The sequence below is a fragment of the Nelumbo nucifera genome, chromosome 8 (assembly GCF_055504915.1).
Source record: "Nelumbo nucifera cultivar China Antique chromosome 8, China Antique-T2T, whole genome shotgun sequence".
NCBI lineage: Eukaryota > Viridiplantae > Streptophyta > Magnoliopsida > Proteales > Nelumbonaceae > Nelumbo > Nelumbo nucifera.
The window spans coordinates 52,312,178-52,325,945 of NC_142656.1; the positions used below are offsets into that span (position 1 = coordinate 52,312,178).

The window sequence follows — 13,768 nt, forward strand, 5'->3', positions numbered from 1 at the left end:
ACAGGTTCTGACGGTCAACTAATGCAAGGGCACTTTCAGTAGATTTGTGAAGTAGGTTTTGATATCCATGGGTACTTTTAGTATTTGGCAAATAGTTGAAGTAACTAACTCTTAATTGAAACAATGGAGACAAGAAAATATTCAAAAAAAAAAGGAAAATTTTTAACCAAAGCATGTCTTGGAAATAATAGCATCTTTGCAAGATACAGAACCAAGTTGGTATAAACGAAGATTTCTTCTTCCCCTTTGCCCTCAACCAAGCCAAGGAAGCTGGCCTTGCAAAAAACATTGGCCAGTCAATCCAAATAAGGCTGTTTCCAAGATTTCAGAATCCGGATGTAGGCGAAGGACAAGATCCAGTTAGACATTTATGCGCATAGACCTCGGCTGCCCTTGCCCTGCAATAATAATGGTGGTTATCTATGGGGGGTGATCCTTGGCATTATAGGTAATGCCTCTCAGCAAGCAATATATCCTTCCATGCTTCATAAAACATCCAAGTGATGCCAGAGTTGGGCATGACTTTCAAACAGCTAGCAGCCCACCCTCTGTAAAGCCCCAGGAATCCTTCCTCACGGATGACTTCGGACAGTGCTGCTGCCATGTCGGGTGGGCACTTCCCTTGTAGTGCTCCGACCATTAACCGTTTCCTAGCCACCTCCAATGGAAAACTGATTGTGCTTGCAGTAAGCCCTACAACAGACATAAGCCAAAATGAATTTTGTTTGATGGACAAAGAAGCACCCCCTTACATCATTTAATTTGTTAATGGAACAAACCAGCAAAGGACAAAGATTGATAATATAAGGTTTTGTTTCCAAATAGGTTTTTATAATTTTCATGGATGTTAATTTAATATATTGATATTTGGGTCTTCCTAAGAGGAGATTCCATTTACAGAAGGCCCAATCAGCACATGTAATACTACCAAAGGGATACTCTGTCTTGCATTTCCTGTGAATATTCAGAAGCAGCTTCTTTTCCTTGCACTAGGAGAAAAACAGAGCAATATCTAAAGTAATAAATGATAATTAAAATCAAGTTCTTACCAGACAGAGCTCCAACCATAAGCATCTCCGCACGATTTAATGATTTTTTCTTCTTTGCCTCGCAATAAGATTTCTTCATTGTATCATACATGAAATAGTAACAAGTGCTATATGGGAGCATGCCGATTAACGTAGGTGCAATTCCAGAATAAAGTGCTCCAATCCCACCTTCCTTGTAGAGATTTTTAAGGCCAAGGGAGAAATTGGGGTATGCCTCAGGATTTACAGTCAACCGATCCTGTAACAAACAAAGATTTTTAAGTTTCATTTCTTTACTTTCCAGTGTAATTGTCTATGCCAGTCCATGATTTTTCTAATACATAGCGACAACTATCAAGGCCTACAGAAACAATGGGTAATCAACTAAGTATGAAAGTAAGCAGCTGAAAGAAATACAAGAGAGCAGTGATAATCAGCATGAAAGTTGAAAGGCCTGCACTGATGCAGAATATAAAGGACCTACACTGGTGGGTGTCTTATTGGACCTCAGTTTGATGGTCAAAACTTGCACATTTGGCTTGATTGGTATGACTACAAAGGTTATCTGTACTTGTCCCACCAAGATGGCATGTTTTTGAAAGGAACTAATCAAATCACAACAAGAATCAACGACATATATAGTTCTAAGTTGATTATGGAAAATGGCTACTTTTAGGGTCATCTGCATCTTCTGATATAGACATTAATTTACGTATTTATTAGTTGGAGTCCTATTTGTTTTAGAGTTTGTCAATGGTTGATTATTCAACAAACAATATAACTATGTTGAGTACAATTTGTATTTACTGTGTATACTAGTTCTTGGACTTAAAAGTTGTAGCAAATTACTATATTTTTGGATTAGAATTTATCTTGGATTTATTTTGGAGTCCTGTGGGCATAGTACCATTAACATTAGATATTCAAGGCAGAAACAAAGAGAGAATGGTCGGGGGCATATCCCGCCATCACAAGAAAATATGAAACCATTACTATGACCCATACCCAAAAAGAAACAAGAAAGTTCAAGGGAACCAAAGAATTCTGAGAAAGGTAAGCATTTCAAATCTAGCTTTAGATCCTTATAGTTAATTTCACTCTTGGCATATAAAATACCTAAAAGTAATATGCTGTGAAAAGCAACAATTTGGTCTCCTTTCCTGTAACGTCAAAATAATTAAAAACAACAAACTTTGTCTCCTTTTCAAGGGAATAGGGCCCAACCAAATAGATCTGTTGCGCAAAACCTAGAAGTATAAATTCAAATGGCACACAAAAATGAAATGAAAACAGAGATAAAAAGAAGTAAAGAACACAGCACACAGATTTACATGGTTTGATTTGTAGTCTACGTCCGTGGGCGAAGGAGGAGCAGAAAATCACTGTACAATCAACAATGGTAAAAAATAGACTTGTGCACAAACTCTCTAACAAAAACCCTAAATGTCAAGTACACCCAAGTCTCTAGACTTCTCTCTCAAGTCAAAAGATACATACAAGAGAAAACCCCCAAAATACATTACTCTTCATATTTGGGTTGGACCTATAACCTGAATACGGATCAGGTCCATACTGCCCTATGCTTCCACCACAAACCACTGAAATTTTGCCTTCAGATTTTTCAACTTGATTCGGGGCAGGTCATGAAGCAGGTCGCAAACAAAGAATTCAAGGGACAAAAAGATCTCAAGGGAAAAACGACCAAGAAGAAGAAAGATATGAAAGAAAAAAAAAAAAGATGAGCAAGAAAAAGCACCCAAGGGTGAAACAGCCCAAATAAAAAGGATCAAGAGAAAAGGAATTCAAAGAAAGGAGAGACGATGTTTGGTCAACTTTGCCATCCCTAAGAGCTCTTCAAAGACCAAAATTCCAAGTTATACCCCTTCCCCTGTAAGAAGCTAAAACGGCAGCTCATTTTTAAAATTGGAAATACAATAGGTAGAAAGGAAGCACTCTTTCATGTTCATACCTCACCAAGAATCTTCCCAAAATCTTACCTTTACACCACAACCAACATCAAACATAATACACCAAAGGAACTGAGGTTGCAATTCCATGATAAACTTCCAAGAAGTGAAAGAAGTTCCAGAAATCAACACCCAGCATGCCACCATTGCTAGCTAAGCCATGAATAATTGTAATTATCTTGTGCCACAAAATATCCACCTCCAAGGGAAATCTCCACAACCACTTCCCTTTTATTCTTACACGCCATGGTTTGCATATCGGCAATAAGGTGGCAATATGTTATTTTTTGAGAATCTTTATTTGCTAATATTTTTGTAAGTTAAACAGAAATTTCATTAGATGGAACTATACAGAAAGTTAAGAGGAATCTTTTTTTCCTAATATCTCTGCTATATTTTGCCGATATGTTGGTAATATTTCAGATTTCATTGATAAATTTAGAATATTATTTTTCAAAAAAATAGAATATTATTAAAAGCCTTTCCATATTTCAATAAAATTATCATATTAAAAAAAAACATTTCCAAAGGCCTATTATTTTGATATGATTCACTTACTAAGTCACAATAATTCAAAAGTAGAAGAAAAACACATATAACTACAAAAAAGTACTCTCAAATTAATTAAAACATATAGTAACTAACAAAGACAAAGGTCAAAATGGCGAGTGACATATTTGATGAAGAGAAGATGGCTTAAAGATTAAAAGGGAGACAAAAAGAGAAAGATGCCTACTGAAATTTCTTAGGCTATGTTTGGTTTGAAGGAAAAGGTAGGGAAAGGAAGGGAAACCTTTACAAGGTTTTTTGAGCCTTATATGTCCTATTATACTTCTTCTAATGCTTCCTTCAAGGTTTATTGACTAATTCCACGTTTCTAGAAAACATTCCTGGTTTTTTTAGATTTTCCAAATATCTAAGCAAAATTAGTGAAACCTCTCGAAATTTCTCCTTCTCTACATGGTGAAATATCCACTGATATCGAAATTGCAAACCATGTTATAAACTATATCCCAATTAAACAAGGTGGTCTCCTAGCTTCCAAAGAAATCTCTCCTTACTTTTTCAAATCCATTTGCCAAACTCTGAATGCAAAGAAGAAATACACAGGGAGATTAGAAAAGGCAGATTTAATAAGAGTAATTCTTCCCCCAGTAGAAAGGATTGATTATTTCCCAAGTTGTGAACTTCTCAACAACCAGATCCCAAAAAGAAGTGACCCTTGGATTACCCCCAAGAGGCTACCCTAGTTATCTAATTAGCCAATATGAGACAACACAACCTGTTATGTTTGTGCCTTAAATTCTTTGTGGCAACCCACTTCATGAATCCGCTCCGAATTAATTTGGGAAAACCCAAAGGCAAAATTTCATAGTGGTTTGTGGTGGAAGCATAGGGCTTGGGCCGCTAGGTCCGAACCGATCCATATTCAGCTTATAGGTCCAAACCGAATAAGAAGAGTTAAGTATTTCAGGGGTTTTCTCTCTTGTATACTTCGTCATTATCTTGTGAGAAAAGAGTGAGACTTTGGGTGTATTTGGGGTTTAGGGTTTTCTGTGAGTGATTTCTGCTCCTTCGCCCATGGACGTAGACTATTATCCGAACCACGTAAATCGGGTGTTCTCTTTGCTTGCTTCTCTTTATCTCTGTTTTACCTTTCATTTTGGGTGCCATTCTTATCTGTTTTTCTTGGGTTTTCCGTGACACAACCCTAGTTATCTAATAAGAGTAACTCTTAAACCCCTATTCATCCATATTAAGACCAATAGTGCAACTTTTACCCAAGTTCATTTTTGCATTTGCTATTCTCTCAAAGCAAGATATCTATACTTTTAAGTTTATAGCTCCATCTTCTCACAAAAGAGTAAAGTGCCATCAAAAAATTGCAAGAAAGTACAGTGTTTTAAAAGACGTGGGAGGCATACACATGGAGGCACGCCTCTAGGCGAGGCACCCCCAAAATGCCCTTAGGTGTATGCCTCATATACCTTTTGCAGGGGGCACACTAGACTAGAGGCATACGCCTCATGCACACCTCATACAAAAAGGTACAAAGAAAGAATAAATAAATAAATAAAAAGAAAAGAAAGTAAAGGAAAAGAAAGGGAAGGGAAAGAACTCGCTTGCTTCGTTTTGCTTGCCTCCACTTTGACATGACCCCCTCTTCAACTAGTGTTATGCATCTTCATTCTTCTTAATATAAGACATCTTTCACTAAAAACAAAATGAAATCACCTTTCCTCTTCTTCCTCATCCCCCTTTCATATGCTCAAGAAGCCTATGCCTCTTACATTTTGAACACGCCTAATGCCTCGCATCACGCCTCCGCATTTTAAAACATCGAGTAATAATAGCATTGTTTCTCCCAAATCTCCAACTCTTATACAAGGCACATTTTTTTATCAGCAACAGGAAAATATTTTATTAATTAGAAGTAAGATTTACAATAATATGAGTAGCCTCGACTACCCCATGATCTCAAGACAAAAAGACACTATTTCTTACAATTACAAATGAGCCCAAAAACAATTCCCTCTATTGACCCCTTGCTTAGCAAAATGATCAGCTAAGCTGTTAGTTGATCTAGGGACCCACTGCAACATCACCTGCATGTCTTTTGAAAATCTTTTAAATTTCTTAACCTCATTCCTGAAATACCATGGAACTTTGTCATTATATTTCAACCAGCTTATGATCACCTTTGAATCTCCTTCATCACCAACTTCCCAATCCAAATCTCCCATGCCTTTTGAACCCCAAATACAGCTGCCTTCAGTTCTGCACCGGTGGAGTCCCCTTGCCCTATAGACCCAGAATACAGAAACACCAATTTTCCTTTGCAGTTTCTTATTACTCCTCCCATTCCAGCAGCACCCAGATTGCCAAGACAGCTTCCACCATAATTCAATTTAAAAAAAATCACCCACTGGTGGATCCCATTTTAACATTTGTTTCTTCTTTGCTGAAGATGATGCAGCAATTGTACCCCACCGTCTGATAATGTCATCAAAAGTGAAGTCAAGAAACAGGTTTGTTGTCTTCACCTAATGTGTCACCTTTACCATTATGATTTCAATCAGAGCCTCTTTGCTTCTTTTTTTTCTCCTCAAAGATTTTCTTGTTTCTTTCTTCCCACAACGTCCAGACCATTTCGGCTCTTGTGCACTTCCGAAGTAATCTTCCTCTCTTCCTTGGCCAGCTGAAAGTCGAGGGATCAAACAATCTATACAAAGCACAACTATCAACATAATAACGAGTAAGCTCAGGACCTTTTCCAAGAGGTTAGAAAGGAAGGGAAATAAAGGGTTTCCTTTATTTCTTGTTGTTTCTTCTTCCCTACCTGTTTTCTTCACTCCTTGCTATTTCTTGTCATTTTCTCCTTTGTTTTTCTAATTACAGACTCACTACTGATCCATAATCTACCTCTCATGGAAGAAAGACCCATGGTTTTGTGATATAAGAGAGAGGAGGTCTTACTTTAGGCAAGTAGCTATCACCTTAGCCACAATATTATATATGCTATTCACCAGGCTGATTGGTAAGTCACCAAGGCAATGTGGATACACACTTTTTGGGGGGCAAGGAAAATAAAGGTTGCATTCATACCAGCATGTATTTTTCCTCTAGCATAAATTCTTCAAATGTCTCCAAAAGGCCTAAAGTGACATTCAAAACATTCCACCTCCTATACTATAACACTTATTTCCCCTGCAGAGAAAAATCTTGTCTCTACCTCTACGTAAAGGCCATTACCCAATGTTGATTCCAAGTATCTGGTCTTAGGAGGGGTAGATTGGGCATGGTCCTAACTTTTGGCTTTTTTAGGCACAAGGTGGCCACTATCAAATTCAAACCTGCATTCTTATGCTTGCCAGCCCAAGATTTTACCATCACACCAAGTAATGGCCCCATGACTTCACCACTATGTATTGTTTAAAAATAACGGGATGCTGGGAAGCAAAAGTGTGATAGCACTTTTAAGCATCACTAAAAACAAACTTCTAACTAGGGTCCAGCTTAGAAATTGCACCAAAAAGTGTCAACAAAAGTATTTCATCTAATAAACTAGAACTTGAAATTTTCTCATCTATAAAACTAAGGAACTTTTCTCTAGTTGGAGCACAAATCTGTTTCATGCCACTAAACAGCCAAAGTCTTTATATGATGCTGCATACATGGAAAGAAAAGAAAGGAAATATTTTTTTTGGTAAAACAAAAAAAAGGAAATATTGTCTGTTAAGGAAGTGAACCATCTCGAGCAACCAAAATGCCATATTTTTGTTAGAGCTTCCTGGAACTGCATATATCCAGAAGCATGCAAGTGCTGGCTTTACCTGTGAAGGACGTGTGTCAAAGGTCAGTTCCACCTGAGATTATTAGAGCTTTCTGTTGGGAAATTTTTCACTCTAGTATCAAAGTTCAAAACTTAAGAGACTTTGCAGCCGAGAAGAACTAACTGGAGTATTTCCCCACATATCTGTTTCCTCTGTCTTGCAAATGGGCAAGCTACTTATCATTTTAATGGGAAAAGGGGGTCTAGAAGTGCAAGCATTGAAAGTATTACAGTCAAGGTGATACATTAGGTCAAAGCATTGAAAATCTTTGACAATATGCTTTGGAGGACCTTTCTAAAGGTCAGCTATGGCTAGCAGAATCCTCTAGCACTACAAATTGCACTTCTTCATTTTGGATCCCTCCAGCATAAAATCAGAGTAAACCAAACTTTGATGATAGCAGTTTGGATAAACTGGGACCTTCCAGCATAAGAGGAACAATTAAAGATGGTAACAGCTGTAATCAAGGACTAACACTAGAAAAAAGCACCGAACTTCAATAAATTAATAGCAGATGGGTAATCCCAAAGTATTACTAAGTTGGCTAAGGAACAATGGGCAAGCACACATGACAACATCAGAATGCTATGAAAAAAAATACAAGGGTTAGGGAGGTAAGAATAAGCCAATGCAACTGGGTCCATAAATCAGTAAACTGTATGGTCGATGAATTGGTAATACGAGGTTAACAGATCTCAGCCTTTTTTTAATCTTTGGGAGCTGGAGCTGATGGACAATTAGTTTTAAAGTAACTGTCAAGTCACAAAAGGAAGGGCTTGAAACAACAGAGGTTGGCCAATACTTCTAAGGTATTGTATATACCATATTCTTTTGCACATCTAATAAAATGTTTATTTACCCATCAGAAACTAGTGTGACGCCAAGAGGAGTCAGGGGAACCCAATGACAACATTTTTTGTGGAAGTGAAGAAACGGTAATTAAGAGAAAAAAAAAAAAAAGATGCACAAGATCTGAAAGTAATGGTAATCAAACAAGGACACAAGACCAGACATCTTACTCAATCCAACAAGCATATCACCCATACAGGCAGCAGTTGAGAATTCAATGTTCTCATTTTGCATGAAGAAATCTAACATCTAAGTAAAGAGTAATGTTATAGGACCAACACTGGACAATAATAAGGAAACTAGAACCAAGCAACAAGTTCTGATCCAAACATTCTAAAATTCCACCATCTCCACAGAAAGATCAGGCTATGGAGACCTCCCCCCACCTATCTGTTGTCATTCTATTGGAAATTACAAAAGCTCTTACTGGTGTGTGATGTGCACATAGGTTTACTAGTCAAGTATTTGGAGAAAAATTCTAAACAATGCAAAAATCTATTTTTTCATTCCCCAAGGATCAATACCACAATTTATTAATGATCAAAAGGGACATAAGAATACAATTCTCATTCCATAAGATGGAAACTGGAGAGAGAGAGACCAAGATATTTAACAAGAAAACTGAAAGCACCAAAGGGAAAACAGAAAATCTGAAAGCAGTGTACATCGCCAGCCTTTCTAACCACCTCAAGGAAGCCCCCAGCACGAACATAAATCAGAATGCAATGCACTATAGGTAGTTCTTCTATTTAAAACTAAAAGCCTTGGATTGCTAATATTACTTTGGGAGTCCGAGTCTGCATAAAGTGGAACAACGAATTGTGATTGGCTGGTGGATTGAACACAAACACATGGCCTTTTCAGAAGATCCCTGATCTGATGGATGGTTTGTAGCAGTAACATCACCCTCCACATGACAGAAACAGGGAAAGCTGCCTAGGGAAGAACTACAATTTACTCATGTGTGTGTGTCCATATATGGATACAAATTACAAGAAACAAATAAATAGTCATCAACACAAACAATGATACATATGTTGTTTTTATTGTCTACAAGAAAGAACAAAAAACAACAGAAATGCTGCTTTTTATTCTACAATTTTATTTTTTCATAATACAAGCAATGACTATAACATAAATTCCATTACCTTCAACACTTCAAGAGGATGGCAGACAAGTGTGCTCGTTATTCCTGCAGCTGCACCACCAATAGCAACTGGGGAGATCCATGAGAATGAGAGATCCAAATTAACATTCCCAATCTTCAATTTTTGGTTTCCATTCTGTTTACATTTCTCTTGCACTGATGTCATGGTTCGCTTGACACATTCAAATGTGCCCAGTTCAATTGCTTGAGTTGGGATTATACGGAGCATGTTAATGGTGTTGCCTGCCCACAACCCTTGCCAACCTTGCTTCTCAATGACCTCAATGAAGCTACCAGCAATACTTCTTGATCCAACACCAACCACCATCCTCGTCCTGCAAATTTGGCAATAATTAGGGCTTCAATACTCTTTGCAGTGTGATAGATTTCCCATTATTTTAGACACCTAGAATCAACCATGGAATCTATTGAACATTCTTCCAGATTACATGTTTTGACTTAGAGAAATATATGAAAACATCCCTGGTATATCTTAAGAATTCCGCTTGATTAATATTTATGTGATCTGCCTTTTTCTTAACTCTTTAATAGTTGGCTAGTGGATTCATTGAGGAGAAAAGGAGAAAAAGTGCAAAGGAAAGACCAACCAGGCAACCAACAAATTGAAGGAAAAACAGCAGAAAGTAATGGAAGAGGTGAAGAGGGAATGCCTACAACAGTGAACCTGCAATCTTGGCAAGTTCCACCTTCTCACCCTTCCCCTGCTTTGTCAAGCCATTTACAGAAGAGAAAACCAAGAAGCCATCGGGTCGATCATCCACTCAGACAATCATATCAAAGTGTGGACATTTTGAGTAAGCTTGGCCATCCAGCTAAGTTCCAGGGTTAATAGAAAATATTCTAAAATTTCCCTGTTCATTTTAGTTTTTACAGAAGATATAGCAATCCAAATATTTGTTAGAGAACACAATTTAGTGAACAATGTTTTGAAGAAACTTAGACATTAAACCCCTTAAATGGTACCTTATGACAGTAAGCATTTATGTTTATGTTTGCTTATATGGATAAAGTATTGGAAAGGGAGATAAATGAAGACCAAAAAATATTACATGAGACTTCCTATTCCACAATCCCAAAACAAGGAAATAGGCTGTATAAAAATATTAAAAAGGAAAAAAGAAAAGAAATCTGACAATGTGTTATGGCATCCCAATCTGCACAAGTGAGCAAAAAAGAAAGCCCTTCCACTCTCTACAGGAACACAGTAGTAGAAGAGCTGCTTCATAACTTTAGGAATAATGATCTGGATTTTCTGTGCTAAAAGCCAACTTATTCCCATAAATTCTATGATTCTTCTTTTCTCAAATAAGCCAACTGGAAGCATAGGGAAAGCAGCTTTCTTACCAGCATGGAGGATTGGAAAGTGAGGCCAAGAAAAAAGTAATCAAGTAGTCACAGGAAATGTAATTTCCAAGTGAAGAAAAGAAACTGTGGTTTCCAATTTTAGTAATTTTTTTCTGTCTTCATCAGAAAGCAAGCTAGTTTGGTTAAACCACCACAATTAGCACAAAAAAAAAAAACAGTTAATAGTACAGAATTAGGAGATTCACGGTATTGAAGTTTAAACAGAAAATATTTAGTGTTAGGAGAATGGAAGAAAATAGGACTTTAGAGGATTCAAGAGCTAGAGTCAGGGCAATAACTCAAAACTACAATAGAATAAAAGTAGATGTAAATATAACAAGAAAACAAAAAGGGGATGAAATAGAGGAGCTATGTTATATAGGTCTTAAGCCCTTGACTTCAGCAAGTTTCTAACATCATATATTTACATATGGAAAGACATTAAAAAACACTAGAACTCCGAAAAATATTCCAAAAAAAGAAATAACTTTACAGCCCATTATGTTCACATGAAACTTTAGAAAATAAAATCATTTCTAAAATCACTCATATCAAAAAGAAAATCCTAAAGCTCTCAAGCTCCTATTTCAAAAATCAAATAACTGAAAAATAAAATATCTCACCATATTCCCAAGTGTTGTCTGTTATTGGATAGACAATATAATAAGTTTTTCCATTGGTATACATACTTCCCTACAATTTCATCTAACAAACTAAGCCAAATTAAGAAACAACATTAAGAAGGTGAGAACATGTGCTATCTTCCCCCTTGGATTATGGTAAACAAGGACCAGAAAAGAAGAAGAAGAAGGACAGTAAAGCCACCTGATTGTTTCTAGAGGAGCAAGAACAGCTTTAGCCATGGCACCCGCTAAAGCCCCACTTACAAACTCCCCAACTTCTCTAATCCTTAAGAAATTCTGCATCACATAAAAGATTACATAAGAACCATGGGAACAATATAATATTTTCTTTCCTTTTTAAAAAATAAATTATTCCAAGAATTGCCAGAAATCTTAAGCATCCCCAAGCAGCGTGTTCTTCCAGTTCCATTGGTCGTTTTACAATACAAAGACCCACAGTAAACAAACGCTAATTGCTCAGAATCATCAAATTTTCCACCTTCAGTCCTTATCAATCACACCGTCAGATCATAACCAAGAATAAAAAACAAAATCAACATGAAATAACATGCTTAATAAAATCTAAGATTCGTAAATAAATGACAGACAAATGGCAATATATTGAACAAAACAAAAATCAAATAAGGTAACATCAGAAATATAAGATACAAGAAATAAAACTTTTTAAATGTCCAAAAAAATTACTTCTCAAGAAAGAAGAAGAAAATCAATAGAGCATATAAGCATACAGCCTATATTAAAATCAAAAGGCAAAAAATAATTTGAAAAAAAAATGAAAATGAGTTTCAAAACCAAATAAACTAATAAAAACTTTCGAACATATTAGACAAAATCATCATAAAACAAAATGAAAATCCTCGAAAGGTCAAGTTTTTAAGAATCACAACCACCCTCCTACTTCGATTACTCAACTTCAACCATAACAGAAATCATAAAAAAGAAACAATAATACATATAAAAAAGTAAGAAAATTTGTTTAAAACATAAAAAAAGGAACTCACTTTAAGGGCTTGTCCAACATCCGGAACTTGAAACCGCAGCTCGAAACTGCCCTCTTTTTCGAGCTCGACCTCCTTGGGAACCATCATCACTCCATAAACATCTCCTAATACGCAGTAACTCGTCTTCTGCGGTTCCGATTTGAACGCCATTAATCGTTAGAAAAAGCAAATAAAAATTCAGTGAAAAAGAAATCAAAACAAGAACTCCAACTGAAGAATGATTCAAGTCAAGCTCAAATGTTATATGAATTACAAAGACATGGATCTCACGTGCCTGCGTCGAAGATTTTTTTATCATTGTCGGATGTTGAAATTTTTTTTCTTTTTCTTTAATTTTCAGGCTTCAGAGGAAAAACAGACAGAGGAAGGAGCTCGGGAGGGAGGGACGTCCGTTTCAGGGGGTTTTCAAACGAAAAAAATATGCGATTGAATTAATAGGAATTATAAATGAAAAGAAAAAATATAAACGTAAATTACTATAATATCCCTGAGTTAGATATCATAAAACGGAAAAGGATAACCTGAAACGAAAATACTCGAGTCGCAGCGAAGGGACAGATGTAGAAAGACTATTAGGTCACAGCGGGATAACGGCTAGAAGATTAGCAGCAGGAACCCCGTGGAAAAACCGAAAAAGGTTGCAAGAAAAGGTAGGAGTGGGACCGTCGGTTGACTGAGAACAAGCTTAACCCCTGTGGCTGTGGCCATGGTTATTGGCTTTCTCCTGTGACAACCAATCACAGACCAACGATTGAGCTGGGGGTGGGGGCTGGGTTCTGGTGTTAGTGTGAACTGTTATTAAGCGGTATTGAGCGTATTGGCTTTGTAGGAGATCCGAACTCCAATCAGCCAAAATTTTTTGCAATCAGAGAGGGAGATGGACGTGAGGATTGATGGGACCTGCATTATTTTTGGATGGAATTGGTGGGACCTACATGGCAGGTTTGACAGTTTTGCAGAACATAGATAATGTGGATCTGATTTCTGAGCCCTGCAATGAAATTCGTGAACACTTGAAAAACGGTACCCTATCTACTGAAAAAAAAAATATATATATATATATATATCATAGTATATTTATTACCCTATCTACTAAGAAAACCCTATCATAGTATTTTGGACTTTTTGTTCTTCCAACCTTTGAAGTTTTTTAAAAAATTAAACCCTAAGGCTTTATTTGTTAAGAAGAATTTTTTAACTTTAAAAGAAAATTAGTTCTTGTAATTATATATTTTTTTTATTTTTTAATGATATTCTCAAAAAGATAAATAAAAACGGAAGAATGACTATTCATCACACCAAAAGAATTATTAGCCCCATACTATAATTGGGGTGGGTGCTAATTCAGAATTGATGCCAATACACAGGTAGGTATGGTGTTTTAGGGTGGGGGTATGTGTCATTTTGAACCGTGTGGAGTTGTAGTAGAATTC

The 13,768-nt window shown here is 36.6% G+C and overlaps 1 protein-coding gene across 1 annotated transcript; it reads right to left on the minus strand.

Moving 5' to 3' along the window:
- Window positions 1-138: 138 nt before the first annotated feature.
- LOC104601575 (Mitochondrial substrate carrier family protein) lies at window positions 139-12,769 on the minus strand. The gene is made up of 6 exons (XM_010264955.3): window positions 12,610-12,769; window positions 12,336-12,461; window positions 11,516-11,610; window positions 9,327-9,660; window positions 1,050-1,287; window positions 139-693 (listed from the first exon to the last, which is right to left on the minus strand). The coding sequence occupies exons 1-6, from the start codon at window positions 12,631-12,633 to the stop codon at window positions 443-445; spliced, it is 1,068 nt and encodes a 355-aa protein (XP_010263257.1). The 5' UTR covers window positions 12,634-12,769; the 3' UTR covers window positions 139-442.
- Between the last annotated feature and the right edge of the window lie 999 nt (window positions 12,770-13,768).